This window comes from Phyllostomus hastatus, unplaced genomic scaffold (genome assembly GCF_019186645.2).
Source record: "Phyllostomus hastatus isolate PE091 unplaced genomic scaffold, TTU_PhHast_1.1 phas_contig_40, whole genome shotgun sequence".
NCBI classification, from domain to species: Eukaryota; Metazoa; Chordata; class Mammalia; order Chiroptera; family Phyllostomidae; genus Phyllostomus; species Phyllostomus hastatus.
In genome coordinates this window covers 95,234,108-95,256,466 of record NW_025333872.1, presented here as the reverse complement: position 1 = coordinate 95,256,466, position 22,359 = coordinate 95,234,108, and the positions used below count along the sequence as shown (strand labels likewise).

General features: G+C 43.8%; 1 protein-coding gene and 1 long non-coding RNA gene across 5 annotated transcripts in view; one reads left to right on the top strand and one right to left on the bottom strand.

The window, feature by feature from the left end:
* The window catches only part of LOC123821736 (WT1 associated protein), a 24,011-nt gene extending 5,810 nt beyond the window's left edge, over positions 1–18,201 (bottom strand). The window contains exons 1-7 of one of the 3 annotated variants that reach the window (XM_045843442.1): positions 17,599–17,774; positions 12,981–13,018; positions 9,381–9,436; positions 6,213–6,271; positions 4,866–4,993; positions 1,609–1,787; positions 162–1,388 (exon numbers count right to left, since the gene is read on the bottom strand). In XM_045843442.1, the coding sequence (XP_045699398.1) occupies positions 1,367–1,388; positions 1,609–1,787; positions 4,866–4,993; positions 6,213–6,271; positions 9,381–9,436; positions 12,981–13,010 (474 nt within the window). In that variant the 5' untranslated portion in view covers positions 13,011–13,018; positions 17,599–17,774 and the 3' untranslated portion in view covers positions 162–1,366. Of the gene's footprint in view, positions 1–161; positions 1,389–1,608; positions 1,788–4,865; positions 4,994–6,212; positions 6,272–9,380; positions 9,437–12,980; positions 13,019–17,598; positions 17,777–17,889 lie in introns of those variants that run through there. The other 2 variants (XM_045843441.1, XM_045843440.1) reach the window with 2 other exon arrangements.
* The window catches only part of LOC123821739, an 18,507-nt gene continuing 13,402 nt past the window's right edge, over positions 17,255–22,359 (top strand). For both annotated transcript variants that reach the window (XR_006786159.1, XR_006786158.1), the window contains exon 1: positions 17,255–17,407. This is a non-coding gene — a long non-coding RNA (uncharacterized LOC123821739). The remainder of the gene's footprint in view (positions 17,408–22,359) is intronic.

Here is a 22,359-nt window from a genome sequence, read left to right as displayed (position 1 = left end):
GAGAACTTAAGTCACCCTTGTTAAAACTGCACTTAAACGGTGGAACAATCTGGAACATTTATCTTCCACTCATCTTAGACTTCCATTATCACCAAGAGAAAATTCGAATTGGTGACTTATAGAATGATCTGAAGAAAAAAATTCACCTCCAGGACTGGATGGAAGCATGAAGAAAATGCCTCGTTTATCTAAATGATCAAATGAGTTTGCTAGAAATGATCACTATACCTTTTTTTTCAAGTCACAAAAGGTCCCCCTTAGGCCAGCCCACAGGTCCAGCACATAATCTCCCCAGTCTTCTGGCAGGCACCCTGTGGGGCTGCCCCACTTTAATTTCTACTTCAATATCCCGGGACAAGGCGTCAAAAAGTAACAAGTGTCAAGTCTCCTTGTCTTTTACGATGCCAGCTGGAAAACAGAGGCACGGCCTCTTCCTTTCCTTTGAAGAGCACGGCAACAATTTGTCCAAAATCAATCTGCTCTCCACAGCGCCCCCCAAATCAAAATGTTAAAAGTACAACAAAATCATCATAATATTCCTTGAACTTAAAAACCAACTATTTCGAGGCACATTTAATTTAATATCAAGAGTGCGATACAAAAGGCCCAAATACAATGAAGGAACACACTCCCCCGTGAACACCAGTGACAATGCTCTTCCAACACGGGCCTGCCCAATGGAACGGGGGTTCGACCAATTTCACTACTAGGAAAAGAGCGCAGTGCGTCTCATCCCCGCCGATACCCTTATACAATCTGGTTGTGAAATGGATGTTTATAATGCTTCAGACAGTTGAAACCTGGAGTTTGATACCACACCTTCGCGTTTGTACAGTCCTCAGTGAGGTGATCTACAGGGTTAGCAAACTTCCAGAGAACAAACCATTGATTAGAGCCACATTGATTGAAGGCTCCTGCAAGTAATACAGAGCCCCCAACTAAATGGTTACGTATATGAACTACTTGCACTGATATCTATTATTCGGTTCTCTCATAATTATTAAGTTGTTTCTTAGCAAATAAACCCTTTAAAGGCAAAATTCACCTCATTTGAGTTTTGACCAAGCAGTTCAACAACATCACGAAGTCCACAGTCTTATTGGCAAAACTGACATACAGTGTCTCTAAGTCACTGTGCTCAGGGTTAAGAGCGATGCACATTCCATTTTTGCATTTTACTGGAATTTTACATGTTCAATTCATGATTTTAAATCTCTAGGTTTTCATTCCTCCAAACTGTCTGAAGACACAGTGTGCCACAGACTTAAGACTTCTGTTTCTCCCTCTATTTTCTTCAAACAGAAACATTTCTCAAGTGTCTACATGTTCTAGAAGGGGACTTTTCGGAGGTGGCCACTTCTTCGGATTAGTCCGACGCCATCAGGCCTCTGAAGCAAGGGGAGGGGGAAGAGAAAAAAGCTGAAACACAAGGTTCATCTGGTAAGTTTTACACATTAACCATTACAAGCTGGACAGGATAAGAATGTGGCTTTTTTTGGCTCAAAAAGTCTGAGTCTTGGAGTGGAAACGAGAACTTGGCCGTCCCACCACCGCTTTCTCGCAGCGGGACTGTCAGGGAGTCTTGACTGGGGAGTATGATTTGTTTACCTATCAGGCGTAAACTTCCAGGCACTCAGTTCATTTTGGGCTTGTTCCAGTTTGTCTTTAGTCTGTTCCAGTTCACCTTTCATTTTTAGGAAAAACAAGTTGATTGCGGGGTCCACCATTGTTGATCTCAGTTGGGCAACACTGGGCTGCTGGACTTGCTTGAGGTACTGGATCTGAGTCTGCGCAAGGCAAGAGAGACAGTCACCACCGTGTCCAAGGACACATACACGGGAAGGGGGTAAAAACCCTTTCACTCACTGGATTTACTAACTTGTTTATTATCCCCGCCCTTTGATCTTAAAATCCTCTAGAAAAAGTAAGAATTAAAAACAACTATTTAAGGTTATCCATTAGAAATTAGGGGCGTTTGGCCCCGGCTGGTGTGGCTCAGTGGACTGAGCACCAGACTGAAAACCAAAGGGTCACTAGTTTGATCCACCAGTTTGATTCCCAGTCAGGGCACATGCCTGGGTTGCAGGCCAAGGCCCCAGCGGGGAGCATGTGAGAGGCAACCACACACTGATGTTTCTCTCCCTCTCTTTCTCCCTCCCTTCCCCTTTCTAAAAAAAACAAAACCTTAAAAAAAAAGAAAGAAAGAAATTAGGGGCATTTCAGTGTATTACATATTTGGAACCTTTAAATAAAGATGCCATATCTTACTTTGCAACCAAAACATTACACAAAAAAGTTATATTTATTTAAAATGCTAGTGCCCACTGAAGAAAAGCCAAGTTTAAATATTAATCATATAACACTACAGTGTGCTTTACTCATTCAAATTTGTGCCTACTGAAGTTATTCTATGGGTGCAGTACAAACCCCCTAAAAATACGCCAGGTACAAGATTATAATTTAAAACACATATCTGCATTTCCAGATTTAAAAATATGTAGTATTTATATTTACATGAGTTGACATTACTTTACAGACAGTACCTTATAAAACAGCTTTATAAATAGCACCTTAAGCCAAAATAAATTTTGTTTATTTTTTTCCTTCGGAGTGGATTTGAATACTAGAATTGTAGAGCCGGACAGTGACTGACCTAGTCCAAACTGCTTATTTTTGAGACATTAAATGAACCACTTGTCCAGGGATGCAGTTAACCCAGCGCCAGAACTGGGCCCGCTAGTCCAGACCTCAGGCCTCCTGACTCCCAGTCTAGGGCCTCGTCCACCAAGCCAGAGCCCCTCTACTTACATACGGAACCTCCAATTTCCACTGCAGTTGTACTACTTCCTAGCACATTAAATACACCTTTTTAAAATATGAAATGTAGTTTAGTAGCATTAAGTGTATCACTTTCTTCACACCCAAAGAAGATATGGTTCGAGATCCTACTTCACACTAAGGCTTAAATAAGATTTAGTTAACATTTCATAAGTAGCTACTTCCTATCATGAATTTAGTAAAAGCTAAATATATTATGACTGGAATATATTTATCATTCCACTCAACAAACATACTAATTTTTACTTAAGGCAACTTTTTTAAGGTAACCCATTTTAAACAAAAGCGTAACTGCTTATTCAACGCAAGGCCAATGGCTAGGACAATTCAACAGAATGGAGCACGCCACATAGCACGTGCCACACACCGCCATCACTACCGAAGACACCGCCTCTCCGACACCGACACAGTCACTCTGCGGCTGGAAAAGGTCAGGTTCTAGGCCGGTAACCTTGAAATCTAGGCTGAGAAGACTCGGGGTGACGGGGCACCAACAAAGCCGAAACCGCCAGGGTACACGGGACAGCGGAGGACCCGAGAGGCGAGTCAGGAGCACACACCGTCTGAAGCAAGAGGCGGGGGCACCTGGATTAGGGCATCAGAGGAGGACTCAAGAAGAGGGAGCTCAGGGCACAGTGGTGGAGGGAGGTACTATCGCAGAGTCATCCGCTCCCGCTCTACCCGGCAGGTGTGAGCACTTGCAAGGTGAGATTCCTCCTTTGCGTTTGCAAGCATCTAGCACAATGCCATGCAACCAGGAAGAACTAAAACTGTTAAATGAGTAGATGGTAGAGTCTAGAATCCTAAATATCAGAAAAAGGAGGAAAGAATAAAATGGTTTTGAGACTGGGCACCTGGGACGCACTGCCCACTCCATTACACGTGAAAATCATAAGAGACAAAAATTTTGTCGGAGAGGTGGGGTGGGGTGGGTGTTACATAGAGAGAAAAACAGTAATACTGAAAATACTGGCGAGACTTCTTGGAATCACTAGCAAAGTGATGGTTAACAGTTGAAAATACAGAAGTGAAGACATGGAGTACTGAGAAAAAGAGAAATTTATTAGTGCGTTAGTGACCTCAGAGAGAAAAATCAGTGCTGATGAAGATGGAAACGGGGGGGAAAAGTGGTGAGAAGGTAGAGGAAAGGACAAAGGCCACTGTTTTCTCAGGTGAAGTGACAGGTGCGTCATTCGGACACAGTGACACAGGGAGGACCAGACACTCCGTGGAAGGGGGGAGTCTCTGCAGGAGCAGGACAAGGGCAGGGACTGAGCCCCGAAGGACTGTCCTCCAGGCGAGCAGAGCGGGAGACAGGACTGCGCCCCTCACATTAGTCCCCAGGGACCAGAGTGCTGCCTGCTCGTTCAACTTAATAAACACGTGTCCAATGAACGCAGAGCACACGGAAGAATTCAAGAAAAGGTCAGACCTTAAAATTAACAACAACAGGGAGAGAGCTTGTCCTATTTAGTATAACATAGACACAAAAATGAAAATTTTTAAAATGGCTAAAACTACTGAAGACAACATAAAACTGAATGTAAATTCGAGGAGCTAACCCATCAAGTATGTCTGATATATGCAGACACGGCACATGGTCCGAGGGAAAGCTGTAACAGTAAAAAAGGAAACGTGGTGCAAGCTGGTGATACTAAGAAAAACAGCTTTCCACACGGAGAGGTGAAGAGCACGGAGGAGAAACAGATCGGACGGTTACTTAGGGAGAGCAAGTGCCCCCCCTTCCACCCTCAGATGCCCGATTCTCATAAACCCTGGGGTGCCAGGGGGTCACTTACAGCTTCTGACTTCTTAGTCGTACAAAATATATTCTCAATCCAATGATGAGAGGCTATCTACTGAAATTTTACAGTTAGCTGCTTATAGCTCAAAGCGCATCTACCTTAACAAAATGTGCATTTATAATTAGCATTAAGTATATAGAAGTAGCTGAGTGCTCATTAGCGCACGTAACGTGGACTAAAAACGAATCCCTCAGAAAGAGGCAAAACATCCGGAATACTTACAGTACACTCTTGCATCTCTTGCTCCTTGGTTGCTAGTCGCATGACAAGAATGTTTTCCCTGCGTGCAGACTCCTGCTGCTGCTGCTTTAGTTTTTCTTCTGACTCCCTTAAGCCAGTTACATCATTAGCTGATGATCAAAAGAAAAAAGGTCAAAAGATTATGAAATGCAATTTCAAAATCAAACTGAATTAACCAAAAGAAAGTTCTAATTGCCTTTGTGAAGGATGTAAACACCAAGGTAAAAAAATGCGTCAAGTCTTTAGTTTCCGTGCTAACTCCTTTTAGAACGAGGAAGTGTGTCCCCGAACCCAAGTGCTCCCGTAGGAGCAGCAGTGCGACAGCGGCCCCCAGCCGCCTCACTAGTGCTGGGTGGGGTGGCGCTGCGACAGTTCCTCTGTTCCGGCAGAGCAGGAAACTTCAGCACTTGCATCTGTTTGCATTATACGGTATTCAGAGTCCTTGTTAGCGTTCTTTTTATCCTATTCAATGTAATAAGCATGCCAATAACTGCACGGACAATTATTACTTTAAGTTTTCATAATTTCTATGGATTATAACATAGTTGTTCAATAACTGAGATTTACGGGCTTGAACACTACACTGGCTTTCATACTCACATATGGTGCGTTTCTCTCAGCGAAAAGTGAGACTAAAATGGTTTGAAATTAGCCCTGAGTGGTGTGGCTTAGTGGGCTGGGTGTCATCCCTCAAACTGAAAGGCCTCTGGTTCTATTCCTGGTCGGGGCACGTGCCTGGGTTGCGGGCCCGGTCCCTGAATGGGGGGTGTGAGAGGGAACCGATCTGTTTCTCTCTCACATCGATGTTTCTCTTTCTCCCTCCCTTCTCCTCTCTCTAAAAACAAATGAAATCTTAAAAAAATTGGTTTGAAATAAAAATCCTTGCTGGTATTATTAGCAGATATTGAAACTATCTGTGAAAACATAGCCATATCCTATTGTTACAATTTAAGTCTAGACTAATTACTCACGCTTTAATTCAAATTCCTCCGTGGAAGGGTTAAGGGACAGACCGAGGAAAGTTACAAGTGGTTGAGTTTCACTATCTATTCACTCTCCACGCTCTCTCAGAACCTTGTCCGTAATTATGCTCCAGCAGTTGTGCTGCTGTATCATTACTGCTTGTCAGTCTTCCCCAGTGACCGGGAACTTCCCGAGAAGAGACCATGTCTCATTCATCTATTCCCTAGTCCCCAAACAGTAACTGGACACAGTTCCTTAACATTTCAATAAAAATGACATCTGCTCAGCAAAACCAATTCTCCTGCACGTCTGCCACAGTCTACAGGGGCTCTCCCACACAGCTGTTAAACGTAAACTCAGACTCACAGTTCAGGTCTGTGTACTTGCCCTCCAGAGCTTGCACGTAGGCTTCGTACTGTTTCCATCTAGCACAAAAATAAAGTCATGTTAGCTGTTAAACTGCAACTGCTTTATTAACTAGAAAAATCACATCTGTAAACTTATGAATTAAGCACCGAGAATTCCACTGCATGATTTTTAAGGTCTCTTCCATTTTGGGATGATCATAAACCTAGTCTAACCAGTAATAAATTAGTCACTTCGTTCCTCCTTCTCAGGTATAGGAGCTATGCAAATGCAATCCAAAGAAGAGTGTCCTCTCTTGAGCACACACCAGCTGTGCTTCCCGGGCCGGAGCCCACCCCATACAGGACTCCATGCCCTTCGGCACAGTGCCTGGGTAAGAAGCTGAGTGAAACCCCTACTGCTGCTTTCGGATATGCTGCCCACCTCAAACGAAAGGCATATACAAATATGCCTGATTATGAGGGACTGAAGGTTATCTTGGCTCTTCTGTGAAAATACCATGTGACTCTCTCAAAATACTTAATTTTTGCCTATACAAAAAGGGAAAAAGAATATACTATTTTTCAAGACAATTTTTAAAGCCACATCTAATCGGCATAAACGACTTCATAAACGCTGTACGCCATCGCAGTACGAGGAGGCTTTTCTCCCTTGTCAGATTCCTCGGCCCGCACGGAACAGGCTACACGCACAGAACAGGCTACACGAGCTGCCCTTGTGATTACTGCACGTGAACACCATGCCTCTCCCCAGTCGTGTGACCGACTGCTAAGGCACGAGTAGACGACCCCGAACGTCATTACCTTGCTGACTGAGCCCTGTGTCTTCAAGTGGCTCTTCAGTTGCAGCTAGCCAAAATTTCATTTCAGAAGATCTTCTTCTAGTCTAACAACCTTGACAGGTCTGCTATAGATAATTACAACCTAACGAACAAACAGTATCTCCTAACACCGAGCTACGCTACCTCCCACATACAGACCGCTGCTCAGCCCAGAGCATGCTTATTCTTACAGCCCCACTGGCTCAGGACACGGCCCGAGTGCATTCAATGTTTGGGGATGGATAAAGGTCTTTTTATGGGGGGCTATATAAGGACTGTTTGTTTTAGAGCGACAGAAAAATGTAAAAGCTCAACAAGAATATCCTTATCAAAAAATCAAAAAGCAGAGACTAGGTAAATAAGTAGTGGATGATTTAAAATCATCAAGAGAATTAATGAGGAAAAACTCACTTAACGCATTGTATGCGGGAAACGTATTTATACGTTTTACATTGACTGGTAGTAGAGAGCGCAATAAAAACTACCCGCAAACAATATGTTAAAAATCATTGAGAATTCCCTAAAAAAAAAAAAAAAGTTAAATTGACTTCAAAAATATACACATGATTTTAAAACCTTAAAGGCAACAATACTAAAAATTGCTACTATGATTTTTATTAAGATTGTAGTACTTGTCCTGGCTGGTGTGGCTCAGTAGATTGAGTGCTGGCCTGAGAACTAAAGAGTTGCTGGTTCAATTCCCAGTCAGGGCACATGCCTGGGATGCAGGCCAGGTCCCCAGTAGGGGGCACTCAAGATGTAACCACACACTGATGTTTCTCTTCCTCTCTTTCTCCCTCCCTTCCCCTCTCTAAAAAATAAACACAATCTTAAAAAAAAAATTATAGTATTGATCACTCCCCAAACACGCACAGTTAAATCAAGAAAAAGACTGAACATAATAACCAAAGGAATTATCTAAGTAAGGATAAAAGGCAAGGACTGCCCCATATCAGAGGTTCAAAGAGAACAGGTAAGTGGCAGTATGTCATAAGGAAGTGCAACCTCAGCAGGAGAGGACAGATGCATTTTAGCATACTAAGGATTCAAAATGTTACGTGGAGGAAATTGAAGGTACGTAAAGAGAAAACTGTCTCACACACGAGATCACGGCCAAGGAAGGTAAGAGCGTGTGTCCGTGACAGGGGCAGAGGAAGCAGAATGCGGGTGGGAAGGTCTCAGGCCCGAGGCAACAACAGAAAAGTCATCTGTGTCCATCTTATGAGAGAACTCTCCTCTCCCCGCCCCTGCACTTCCAACCTCTTAAATTTTCTTAGTTCTTCAAGTAAAAATTCCATGAAATTTCTACAGAAAAAAGGTTCAATGACACTGAAAAGTAATTCATTTTATTTTTCCTAAAGATGTCATGTAAAAAACTTACCAATCATAGTAATAAAATACAGAAAGAATGTATTTAAATTATAAAACACATGATCCCCTTTTCGATTTCTTGCACTTAGAAAATGAATACCGAGCCCTGGCTGGTGTGGCTCAGTGGATTGAGCGCTGGTCTGCAAAACAAAAGGTCGCCAGTTTGATTCCCTGTGAGGGCACAGGCCTGGGTTGTGGGGGGGTTCCCCAGGTGGGGGTATGGGAGAGGCAAGGGATCGATGTCTCTCTCACAAGTTGATGTTTCCCTACCTCCCTTCCCCTCTCTAAAAGTGAGTAAAATCTAAAATCTAAAAAAAAAGGAATACCGTAATGCTGCGCTTGACAATGTACTTTTGCAAGACATTTATCTGATAACCACAGACATTCACAGCTGCAAGGAACTCTTAAAAGTAATTTAATCTAACTCCTTTAAGTTGCAAATGAGCAAATGAAAGATACAAAGAGTTAAACGTGCTGACCAAGGTCATTGCCATATGATAAAGAATAACCTGCCGTCATCAGTAAATCCTACATTTCCCCCGTAACTAAAAACACAGCCTTTAGAACTACAACTTTTTAACACGGCAAACAGAAAAGGAAGAAATAGCTACATTAAACCAAGCCAATATATTTGTTAAACTGAAAGCAGAATCTTTCCCCATAGCAAGTTATACTTTTCAATGCAAAATTCTGAGTATTTTCTCTTAGCAAGAAGAACATTCAGTTACCTATTAAAAAAAATCAGCTTACCCATCACCTAGAAGTTACCGAGCCTAGTGCTTTTCAGATCTTTAAAGTCTTATGCTTTCCTCAATGTTCATAAGAAACAGGCCATGTAAAATACATTCCAAAAGTACATTAAATGATTTGAAGATGTAGTCACAATAAAAATAAAGGGACATAGATATAAACTTTATAGTGATTATATATAATACAATGTTCCATAGAAAAGTATATTTTGATAAAAGACATTTTACCTTAAAATTAACTCATCTCGTGCCATAACTTTGAAGTCTGTCTCACTCAGTCGAACCTATAAAGAGAATCAGAATGTGAGCGGAATGCTTGTCCTAAAAACTTAACTACCAGGGGCACTTCAGCTGTTCACACTTTATGGAGACAGGATCGGAACTTCTAACCTCTCAACTGCTGGTTTCCATTAGGAATTCCTTTAATTACTGAAGACACACAAAGCCCCTCCCCAAAGGAGCGCTGCAATGGAACATCTTCCGAGTCTGAGACTTAAATGAGCCAGTACGTACTATAATTTAAAAAAAAAAAAACAAAAAAACAAAAACACAACAACAGACCCTCATTTTTCCCTGGCTGGTGTGGCTCAGGGGATTGATTGCCACCCTGCAAACCGGAGGGTTGCTGGTTTGATTCCCGGTCAGGGCACATGACTGAGCAGCTGCCAGGTCCCCAGCTGGGGTGTGCGAGAGGCAATCAATTGATACTATTTCTCATCAGTGTTTCTCCCCTCTTAAAAAAATAACTCCTCATTTTGTTGGAAAGAAGTTTTTTAAAAGGTGAATTACTTGTTAATTTTAAAATGAGTATTGCTTATCAGGGAAATGCAATCTAAACCCCAACGAGCAATCGTTTCATACCTATTAGAACAGCTAAATAAAAAATAGCAGAAACAGTACCAAATGGTAGATAAAGATGCAAAACCCCTGAACTTTCATACATTGCTGATGGGAGTGTAAAACGGTATGGCTGGTCTGGAAAACAGTTTGGTGGTTCCTTTTCAAAGTAAAAAATGGATGTGCCTCATAAACCAGCGGGTGAGCTCTTAAGCACATATCCCAGAGGAATGAAAACTTATTTTCACACAGAAACTTGTACATGAATGTACAGCTTTATTTATAACAGCCAAAACTTGCAAAGTACCGAAATTTCAACAGGTGAAGAGTTAAACTATAATACACCCACACCACGGGATACTAAGAAACAGACCAGCGGTACATGCAACAATTCGGCTAAAGCTCCAGGAAAAATTATACTGGGTGGAAAAAAAAAATCTCAAAAGGATACACATACTGCAAGATTTCACTTCTGTAACCCTTGTGAAGTAGCATAGTTAACATGGGAAACACATTAATGTTCCTCCGCCAGGTGTTAGGGATGGAGCGGGAGAGGACAGAGCTGTGAACATGGCACCGGGAGGCCTGCGGTGCTGTGCAGCGCAGCCAACTGTTTAGGTGGCGGTGGTGGTGGTCACACTGAGCTGCGCGAGGAAGAACTGCATGGACACGCAGAAGCACACACACTGCATGATAACCGGTGACATCTGAACGGGCTCTGTGTCAGGTTCCTGATTTTGCCAGTGTTATGCAAGGTGTCTGGGAGTTATGCAAGACGCTAACGGCAAGGAGGCTGGAGGAAGAGTGTGCAGAACCTCCCCACACATTTCTTTGCAACTTTCTGTGAATCAGTAATTATTTCAAAATAAACTTTTAAAAAATGGGCATAACAGCCTGACTTGTCAATGGAGAAACACTGTGTTTTTCCTACACCAAATGAAGGTTGTAAAGGTGAGGGGCCTCTCTTGCGCTACGATGAAATTACGGCTATGTTACAGTTCCCCTTATAAGACACACACCTCACCTGTTCACTTAAACATTCACTTGTTAGTAAGCACACACCCTGCCTTCCCGACTGAGCTATAAATTCCTGTTAGAAACTATGTTACTACTTCTTTAAAAAATAAAAATAAGCCCTGGCTGGCGTAGCTCAGTGGATTGAGCGTGGGCTGGGAACCAAAGTGTCCCAGGTTAGATTCTCAGCCAGGGTACATTCCTGGGTTGCAGGCCACGGCCCCCAGCAACCGCACATTGATGTTTCTCTCTCTCTCTCTCTCTCTCTCTCCCCCCTCCCTCCCCTCTCTAAAAATAAAATAAATAAAATCTTTTAAAAAATCAAATAAATAAAAATAAAACAAGTATGACTTAACGAGTAGGCACACATTTAACTTTGTACCAAGCAGGCTAACAACTAGAATCTGAAGAAGCCCCATCTCCACTACGTCCTTTCCCGTGTTTTATTGAAGTGACCGGGGTGACTCTAGTTGTTAAAATCACACAGGTTTCAGGTGCACAGTTCCACAACATGTCTTCTGTACACTGTGCTGTTTATCACCCCAAATCAAGTCTCCTTTTACCACCATTTACTCACCTATGCCCTCCTCCAACTTTCTCCACCCACTTCCTGCCCCCCGCAATCACTACCAGTGGCTCATGGCCTCAAGTTTGTATTTTTTTTTTTGCTCAACCACCCCACCTCCTCCAATCCCCTCTCCACAGCTGTCAGCCCACTCTCTAGTCTGCCTCTATTTTGCTTGTTAGTTCGTTTTGTTTGTTAGATTCCACACATTAGTAAAATCATATGGTCCTTCTCTTTCTTTGACTGGCCTACTTGTTAGCATAACGCTCTCACGGTCCACCCATGCTGTTGTGAAGGGTAAGATCTCCTTGTCTTTCACAGCCAAGTAGTGTGCCATTGTATAAACGGACCCTAGTTGTTCTGTTCACCAGTCTACTGACGGACACTTGGGCTGCTTCCACATCCTCGGTATTGTAAACAACGCTGCCATGAACACAGGGGTGCACATACTCTTTCAAGTTAGCGTTATAAGGCAGTTCCATTTCTAGTTTTTGGAGGTAATTCCAGTTTCCCACAGTGGCTGCACCAGTCTGCATTCCCACCAACAGTGCAAAAGGGTTCCCCTTCCTCCGCATCCTCGCCAGCAAATGTTGTTTGTTGGTTTATTGATGGCAGCCATTCAGACCGGTGCGAGGTGACATCTCATTGCGGCTCTCGTTCACACCTCCCTGCCGACCAGTGAGGTTGAGCATCTTTGCCTATGTCTGTGGGCCGCCTGATGTCCTCTTTGCAGAAGGGTCTGTTCGTGGCTTTCACCCACTTTTAAATTGGGTTTTTGGGGGGATATCTTGAGTTTTATAAGTTCTTTATAAACTCTGGATATTAACCCCTTATCAGCGAGTATGTTCTTGAATCCAGTGTTTTTTCTTTTCATTTTGTTGGTTTCCTTAGCTGTGCAAAAACTTTTTAGTGTGATGTAGTCACACTTATTTTTTTCTTTTCCCTTGCCTGAGGAGATATATCAGAAAATACAGTGCTACAAGAAATGTTCGAGAATTTACTGCCTGTGTTACTTATATGTGTAACAGTAACTAAACTGAACCAAGGGACACAAAACACGGTACTAGGAGACCAGAGAAGAAGGCAGAAACTAAGAACTAGACAGCTGTTGCCCCTTTTTTGGGAAAAACAGAGAAGTGGCTTTACATTATAATTAAAGGAATTTAAATTAGGAGACAAGAAAATAATTAACTAATAGGAACCTGTGAAATAAGTCTGAGGATATTCTAAAAATACACTGCACGGAAGACACAATGTTGAGCAGACCACACAGCACAGCGCGGTGACTGCCGCGGGCAAGGCAGTGGGCAGTGAACGAACAGTCCAGACAGTCCTTTCAACTCTGCTATCAAAGAAAAAAGGGGGAAAAAAAAAAAAAAGAGGCAGTTTAAAAACTGAGGGAAAAAACACACCTTTTTGGGAAGAGGTTCCTCGTTGGTCATCTTGAATCCTAGAAAAAGAGAAAAGAGATGAGATTCAGTTATTTTCCACTGAAGATAGAACAAAAAAAAAATACTAGCCTTTTCAAACCAATATATCAGTAAACTCAACTATGATCAAATCATTAGCGTTTCTTTTTACTTTCGTTTTAGATTTACAGAACAGCCGCAGAGATGTCGTGGGGTTCCACACACCCCACATTCAATTTCTGCTTTGTTACATCTTACATCAATACTACTATTATATGATGCTACTACTGTTATCAGGTTATTTTTACATTTCTTTTGTAAGGAAGTTCATTCTTCCTGATGTCGCTATAAAGGAAGGAGGGAAGTAATTTTTCAGTGCATTCTTACGCCTGCCCTATGAAAGACAAACTTTGCAGAGGTGATAGCTCTGTGCTGAAGTCAGACATTGACCTCAGGCAGTATCCCAGGCATCTTCCTGAAATGATACAGAAGGGCACCATAGCTACGCAAAACTTTATTTATAAAACGTAAGTATTATGGATGCTATTTAATATAGACTGAATTCCAGTTAACCAACTAGTATATGCTTCTACAACCCGACTCTTTCCCCAGCTCTATTTGTTCATTCTTTTCTAACTACTTATTTGTTCAACTTCTTATTACACTAAAATAAAATTAATTGCAAGTTTAATTAGCAATAAATATGCTAAACTATTTTTTAAAAGGCATTTAAGGGACCGAGAAAGACACTAAGGAAGTCCTGACAGCCCTCCTTTTCTGGAACAGGGTGAGACAAAATAAAAACATTGCATTGGCTAAGAAGTCCGTTATGTTTTTTCCACACAATGGCTCTAGCAGTACTTAGCTGTCTTTAATTTCATTCGAAACAATTCTGTTTGATTGTACTGATAGCAGTCATAGCATGCATTAAAAAACAAATAATCAGCCCTGGCTGGTGTGGCTCAGTGGATTGAGTGCTGGCCTGCAAAACCAAAGGGTTGCCAATTTGATTCCCAGCCAGGGCACATGCCTGGGTTGTGCGCCAGGTCCCCAGTAGGGGGCAGGTGAGAGGCAACCACACACTGATGTTTCTCTCCCTTTCTCTAAAAATCAATAAATAAAATCTTAAATAAAAAAAACAACGAAATTCATGAATTTTTGTGCAGCCATTTTAATATTGAAGATGGAAGAAGATACACAATATTTTTGGCATTATGCTTTATTATTTTTGGAAAGGTAAAAATGCAACTGAAACGCCAAAAAGATTGCTGGGGGGAGACTGGTACAAGGGGACTAAATGGTACATGGAAAAGGTGCTATGACTGATCAAATGCGTCAGAAGTGGTTTGAGAAGTTTCTTGGTACTGTTGACATTTTGGCCAAATAACCCTTTGCTGTGGGGCTGTCTCGTGCACTGGAAGATGTTTAGCAGCACCCTTGGCCTCTACCCACTACAAGCCCATACCGGGAGACAGCCAACATACTCAAAATATCCAAATGAATGAAGTCTTTGGTGAAAACGAAAAATGTCTTCCATTTTATGGAAAAAAACCATACGGACTTTTCAGCCAACTCAGTGAAAAAGGCAACGTAACCTCTGGGCCTCAGCCCCCCCACCTCAAAAAGGATTACCACCACCAAGGCTCAAAATTGTTGTGTTATTTTTGAAGATAAATATCAGACTTTAGCATGGTGTTACTTTTTTAATTATTTAATTAAAATAAGCGTTTAATTATTAGTTTCTTTCTCCCCATTAAAAAAAAAGACCCCCAATTACTATTTCTCGAAAAACCAAAGGGAGAATTGACAGGTTGAGGAAAAGTCTTAAAATGTTTAAGAACAAAATTCTTGGTGATCTCGCTTATGTTCTCTTTCCTTAAAAGTTAGATGCTGGGTAGATTTTAATAACAAACTGTTTAGAGGATATTTGTATTTTCTTTTTAATAGCGAATGTCTCAACCTGTAACACAAGCGGGGGGTAAGTACAGGTTCTGTGTCAATCTCTGCACTGCTCGCGTCAGTTCTCACAGCCAGGGGTCATGCCACCGGTCCCAGGACCCGCAGCTGGAGGACTCCAAGCATCAGCATTTAGAAACTCCTCTCTTATCTTCAGCTGATTAAAAGTCAGTCTTGAGTCCATGATATTGCATAACGGTTAAATGGGCAGTCTGGCAAAGGCAAATTAGGCCAGGTTTAAAATTTGAAAGCACCAACATCCAACTATTTAGTCAAAATAGAACCTAGTCCTCAAATTTGACTTTCACAAATGTGCTAAGAAATTTATCATTTCCAAGGCAATTTTGGGGGCACAACTAACAGCGCAGTAACCATCTACAGTCAATTCTAAGTCGTAAAGACAGCGGGCAGTCCAGGTTCTCAGTACAATCTGTTCTCGTATCAGAAAAATGAAATGACTGAACGTCATTTGAGTTGAACCCTGGAGGAAAAAAATGAATATACGTTCAGTGCTATGAGCCACTTTGAAAGTCAGTCCCCATTTTCCAGATGATTAAATGACAAAAGTTGGTAACTAATGAAGATGGGTAATTCCCCACTCTCTCGTCTAGAATAATGATCAAGCAGCTTACAGCTAGCTGAAGTAGAGAATGCAGAAAAGCAAAATAAAATTCAGAACTGGCCAATTTGGTTAACTTTTAGCATACTTAAGAAAACGATGAAGCATGATTTTAAAGTTATGTAATGGTTTCCGTTATTTATATGGCCAATTCAGAGACAATATCTCTCAAGTTTACAATGTCAGAAGCTTCCCCCACTCCCGATGCCCTAACACTGAAAACCAGCACCCGACGTGGAGGCTCGGTTCTGCTTGGCTGGGGGCCCAGCATCCCAGATCCCAGGACCTCCCTGGCTCTTAGCACCAAGATCTAAGTTATGCAACTCAGTCCTCTCTCAACTGAGAGGCAAGCACCAGGCAACACAACTTCAGCATGAAAGCAGGTACGAATGACTAATCTGACCTCGAACTAGCCTTGGCACTGTAGTAGGAAAGGGTACTAATCAGAAACGGGAAGACCACCTTTTCCTGACTCCTGTACCTTCTCAGTCATGTCCTTCTGAGCAAGTCACTCAACTTCCTGGGCTACAGTCTCTAAACCAGCAGAAAGGGGACACAAATTCCGCCTGCCTCATAAAGTGCTCTCAATGCTTGGAGTGCCACAAAAGCACTATACCAAAAAACAAAAAAAAAGGCGGGGGGGAGTTCCCATAAAATACAAACATTTAACATAAAAGATTTTAGTGTGCATTTAGGAAAAATTTCCATCACCTACATTTTCAAGAGAGAAGAACATTTATTTATAACATTGATTTCTATCCTGATGCACCACCTTAATAGTCAATATACTATTATGGGAATATTAAAGTTTTATCTCTAATAAACTTAGTAATAGAAAATTACTTAGAGTCACAAAAGTAGGAGATAATTTAATACTATCTAGGTCTTGTTTTGCTAAATGATCCACCAACATAAAATTTTTAAGAGCAAGAAGAAATTTTTTTCAATAGCTACATAATATACAATTAATGAAAACCATCAAGACTGCTACTAAATATACCGGGTGGGGCAAAACCTACAGTTGAATAAAATGTTTATTCTTGTATTTTCTTGTATTATTAATTGTTGTATTATCTTTTCCACTAACAACTGTAAACCTTTTGCCCACCCCTATATTTTCAAGGGGAGTCTATACTACATAACACAAGACTCTAAGTGACTCTGAAAAACTGTAATATCCTGTACAAACGTAATTATTATTTTACGATTATTACAACTCTCATATCCACATCGTACGGCTGTGGTGATAAAGCTGACTTCCACTTCTTTTCCAGCAATGGAATTAACTAAAGTCTAAGAGATGGAAAACTAGATGGACAATTTACAACTGTAACATGCTCATGGAAATATTTTTCTGTCTCGCGCAAAAGAATCGTCTTTTATTATATAAACATGGTTATTTAGAATTTTTAACATAGTCCTTTGGGATCCAACATAACTGACCTTACGAAAACAAGAACTTGGGCTTTCTACACTAACAACAACAAAAAAATCCACGAACAGCCAGACAAGGACCGAAGACGAGACTTTACATTTTCACGAAAATCTGTAAGCAATTCCACAGAGAATGATCTTTGAACTCAGAATGCACCAATCATTCAAAAATGGAAGTCTACAGGAGAACGCAGCTGCAGCAACAACCTACTGCGCGACGTGAAATTGGGGGAACGAACGCCGCCGCTTCCCTTCCCCTGCTGTCCTCCTCAGCACCGCCAGCCCCGGGATCCGGCCAGTGGGTGGGAGGGGGCGAAACCGAGGCGGAGACAGGACGCACACCGAGGGGGCGGACTCCCGGTCTCGCCAGTCCGCGGGAGAGCCCACCGCGCACCCCGGGCCCAGGGGACGGAGGAAAGAGGTAATGGCCTCGAAGCAGCGGAAGTGTCCCTGCAGGCGGGAAGGCGGCGCGGCTAACGGGAAGCCGGCGGGCTCGGAAGCCTGGAGTCGCCCGCCGGGCTCTAGGCGCCCCTTCTGGGCCAGGGCGGCCGCGCTTCAGCCCTGGGGACCCAGATATCCTCGCGGCCGCTCCCGCCGGCGGCTCGCACCTACCTCTCCAGACGGAGGTCGCGCCGGCGCCGCCTAGTCACATAGGCCGAGGCCACGCTGCCCGATCGCCGCCGAGGCCACCCGATCACGGTAGCGACGGCCCCCCACGCTCCCCTTTATTTGCGGGTCTCGCCGCCACAAAATGGCGCTGAGGGAGGAAGCGAGGCCTCGCCGCCCCACCCCCTTCCCTCTCCTCCCGCCGCCCCGCCCCGCCCGCAGCCCTGCCCTGGCCCAAACGCGCCGCCGCCCGCTCACTCCCGCCCCTTCTTGTTCGCGTCCCGCCCACTCACCGACCTGTCGCCTCGCGACACGGCCGCAACTCCCCAGTCGCCGCTGGGTCCCGTCACAGGAAGGAAGGGCGAATGGACGGCGCCCGACCCGGGCACTCTAGGAGCGAAGGAGGGGCTGCGCTCCGGTGGCACCCCCCGCGGCCGCGGGAGCGCCGCAAGCTCCCCGGGGGCGGGGAGATGCGGCCCGCGGGGCGGGCTGGACCGCGAGGTCAGAGGTCAGCCGCGAGGCATCACGGGAAGGGCTGCGGGGTCGCGATCAGCGGCTTGGGGTGGACGCGCTCGCGGGCCACCTGCGGCTGCGGCGCGGCCTCTGGCGGAGGAATCTGAGCCAGGGCGGCGCGTGATTGGACGTGCACTTACAAAGCCTGTCTGTGATTCCTCCGCGCGCTGGCGGGCCGGTGCAAGCGCAGGAGTGCGGCCGTGGGCCGGGTGGGGAACGGGTTGGGGCGGCCTCAGCCTTACAGTTACGAGTTTTAAGAGCTTAGAAACCGACGCCTTCTGTTCTGTCGTGAAGTGCGGCCCGCCTAGCCGCTTGGTTGAGACCTGATGACATCTCGAGGTGAAGCGCAGGAGCTGTTGTCTTGTAGATGGACGCTGTGCCTTTGTCAGCAAGTCTAGGGGCACCTCGCTAACCCAGAAACGAGAGGAAGCTCACCTTGTGTGCTTTTAATGAACCCGATTAAATAAGTTTTATAATTCGAATATGCCGTCTTAAGAGGAGAACTTGGTGTCATCAGGACCATTGCGTAAGAACGATGGTGTCACCTGGTAAACGAGAAACCGTCTCTTCTCACACTGACTCCTAGGGTCAGATAATTCTTTGATTGGTCCGCCCTTATCCAGCTTTACCAGAACTGTTTTATCCCCAAAGGTGTCCTGGAACTAGGTGGTTTATGAGGATAAGATTAAAGTATACTCCAGATGGTCAAAGGGATAATATCCCTAGGAAATCAGATCAGTGTGGAGAAAATATTTGCAACTTACATCACAGGACTCTTCAAAACTGAAAAAGACCACAGTTCAAGGAGAAAAATGGGCAAGAGCGTGCACAGACAAGTCACAGAAAAAAAATAGCAGTGGCCCTTAAACATAAAGGACTGTTCGTCCTCACTTGCAGTGGAGTGCATGCACATTATTAGGACGATACTGTTGCTTTGGATTGAGCTCCAGGTTTTGTGGAAAATTGGGAGGCCATCCCAGGAACAATAAAAATGGTTACTTGTAGAGGGAGGTGGGGGGAGGGAAAATAAGCAGGCAAGACTAACCTGTTTTTGAATTTTTATTTACATAGCCAGAAAATAAAAAAGGAAACGAAGTAAACCCAAGGTTGAAGGCAAATTGGTGACATAACCAGGTTGTTAAACAGAGAGAAGGATTATTCCCCAGAACTTGTAAACATAGTACACAGAGAGGATGTGTGGTGGGATATATCCTAAGGATGAAAAGAGAACTGTGAGGGAATCTTCAGCTTCACTCAGTGGTGTATAATTAATGGTAATATCGTTGCGATATAGTTTTGGAACTGTATAGTAGGATACACAAATATTTTAATGTTACAACGTATGAGACTTTCAGTGTAAGAGAGAATGAAATACACATATAAGATGAAGAAAGTTCAGAAAAAAAGTGTCATGTTGAAATTGGAATTACCAATGTGAGCACGCGATTTTTAAAAGTGAATTTCTTAGTTCTGTGCACTGAAAGGGCCTGGATAGGGGCAGTAGGTTGACCAGCGGTTCCAGTTTGCCAGGGACTTGGATTTCCCGAGATGGGAACTTGGAGCATTAAAGCTAGAGCTGAACTGTCCCTGTCACACACACCTTGGGGGCAGGTCTCTGTACAGTAACAATGAACACAGTTGCCGATCACATCGTGGTCTCTAACTTCCATTTCCCACAAAATAGACCCAGAGCATCTTGGAGAATTGACTGATTCCAGTTCTGGGGCGGGGAAAGGTGCATAGAAAGTCAGATGTTTTGTTGTGCCTGAATGCAAGGGAAACGCTTAGGCTAGTGGTAGTATGTCCCCAGGGTTTAGGAGAACAGGCAGAACTAATCTCTAGTGATAGAAGTCAAATCCGTGCTTGGCAAAGGAGGGAAAAGGGGCAGGAATCAACTGGAAAGGAAAATGGGAACTTCGGCGGGTGATGAAAATATTCTACGTCATGGGTGATGATTACCCAGGTATATATGTTTGTCAAAATTCATTTACCACTAAAATGGATGTATTTAATGTAAATTATACTTCACATCTATTAGACATCATGTAAGTTGCACCTTCGTATGTATGCAAATTATACCTCAATAAAGTGTGGAAATACATGAAGACGAAATGAGAAAAGCAAAGGCTACTTAATTCAGAGGTTGCTGTAGCAAGAGAGTGCCCCCCCCCCGCCCCCGCTTGGGTTGGGCAGAGACTCAAAGGCGGGCAGAGGAAGGGGTGAGCCTCTCTGGGGGACACGGAGGGCCCAGCTGTGCCCTCACCGGGCTGGGGGGGGGCGGGGGGCTGTGGGCAGGGAAGCTGGAGGCGGCTGATTAGAGGTGAGGCAGCCCTGGGATCAGTTAAGGGGTGTGGGTTTGGCTTTCTTCCGCTGGTTCTAAGTTGGAAGTGGGACAGATATCGGGGAAGCTGTTAGTTTTTAATCAAATCTGTCCATTTCGAGCTGAGTGTTACCTAGACGGCTTGTTGAGGCTTCTGGGTTGTTACAGAGAGAGCAGCCTGACTCGCTTTGACTCTGACCTCCAGCAGGCTGGCTTCCTGGGCAGGTTACTGGGGGTGAGGGGGTGGGTTTCCTGTGCACTTTGCTGCCAGCTGTGTCACAATTCTATTTTTATACATGGTCTGGCCATGTCTGTATATTTGGTCTCTAAAAGTAAATTTAAAAAAATTTTAATTGTTGTTCAAGTACAGTTTTCTGCCCTTAATCCTCATTCCAGCCCACCCCCCCAAGCCCTCCTCTCCTCCCTCCCATCTCCATGTGCCCTTGTTATTCTCCATGTGCCCTTTATACTTGTTCCTGCAAACCCTTCCCCCTTTCCCCTGAAATTCCCTCCCCTCTCCCCTCTGGTCACTGTCAGCCTGTTCTCTATTTTAGTGTCTTTGGTTATATTTTGCTTGCTTGTTTGTCGATTAGGTTCCTGTTAAAGGTGAGATCATATGGTATTTGTCCCTCACTGCCCGGCTAATTTCACTTAGCATAATGCTCTCCAGTTCCAGCCATGCTGTCACAAAGGGTAGGAGCTCCTTTCTCTGCTGCGTAGAATTCCATTGTGTAAATGTACCATAGTTTTTTGATCCATTCATTTACTGATGGGCATCTAGGTTGCTTCCAGCACTTAGCTATTGTGAGTTGTGCTGCTATGAACATTGGGGTGCGTAGGTTCTTTTGGATTGGTGTTTCAGGGTTCTAAAAGTAAATTTTAAACAGACAAGAAAGCCAGCTTAAAAGATCACCCACAGACCAACTTAGAGCAACTTGAGCAAATGACTACAATTGATTGTAAATACTGAATAGATAAAAATCTGTGCTCTGTGGTTGTACTGGATGAGAGAGAAGGGGGCAGGAGACTATGGCCGTCACTGGAAACGACTGCATACCGACTTCGTACTCTGAAAATTATATGGTGCCAGCAAATAAATGTAGAATAAACAATGTAGTTAGAAAATGACTATTACACAAATCCTCAAGAAATAATCAATTTAGGCAAGGGTTATCAATGGACTTTAAAATCTTTAGAGATGATAGATTGCTGCAAAGTAGCAGTATTCGTGCGCCACCGAAATATCGCTCCACGGGTAATTCATCTAATTCCAGAGAACACGCTTGTATAGGGAGCCATCTGGTGGCCACCACCTGAACCAAATGATCACATTTAAAATACGTAAGAGTGGGGTAACCGTCCATTTGCAGAAAGCACAGGAGCAAGAGTGGTATTGCAAATCTAAAAGTACTAGCAAAATTAATTATTACCCTTCCAAGAAAACGTTATGAAACTATCAACAATAAATGTTCACTGAGCACCTGAGTTGGGCCTAGCATGGTCCTCATTATTCATGCCAGTTGAAGCTGCAAGTTCAAATGAGATATCGAAGTCTGGTGATGTTTCGTGCGCATTGCTGTTTTAAACAGCACATGCTCAGTCAGTTGGCCACTTCCTTTCCATCCGTCTGCACTGAGCCTCTAACCTTTACTCCTCCTACTTTGATTTAGGGACCACCTAATAAAATGTTAATAGGGAGACCAGATTTTTTAAAAAGAAGAAAAAGACACCAGCAGTCAGTCTGGCCCGTGTCATTGGCACCCAGAAAGTCCAGGGGCCCTGGATGTGGCAGAATTGGCAGTGGAGGAAGCTGACAGTGATCCACGGAAGCTCCCCTGAGTCTTAGCGCTCGTGAGATCAGGACCCTGGGCATGCTCTCCCAGGAGCCAGTGCGCTTGCGCAGATCCTTTCGCTCTGTCTGCAGTGCTCTTTGC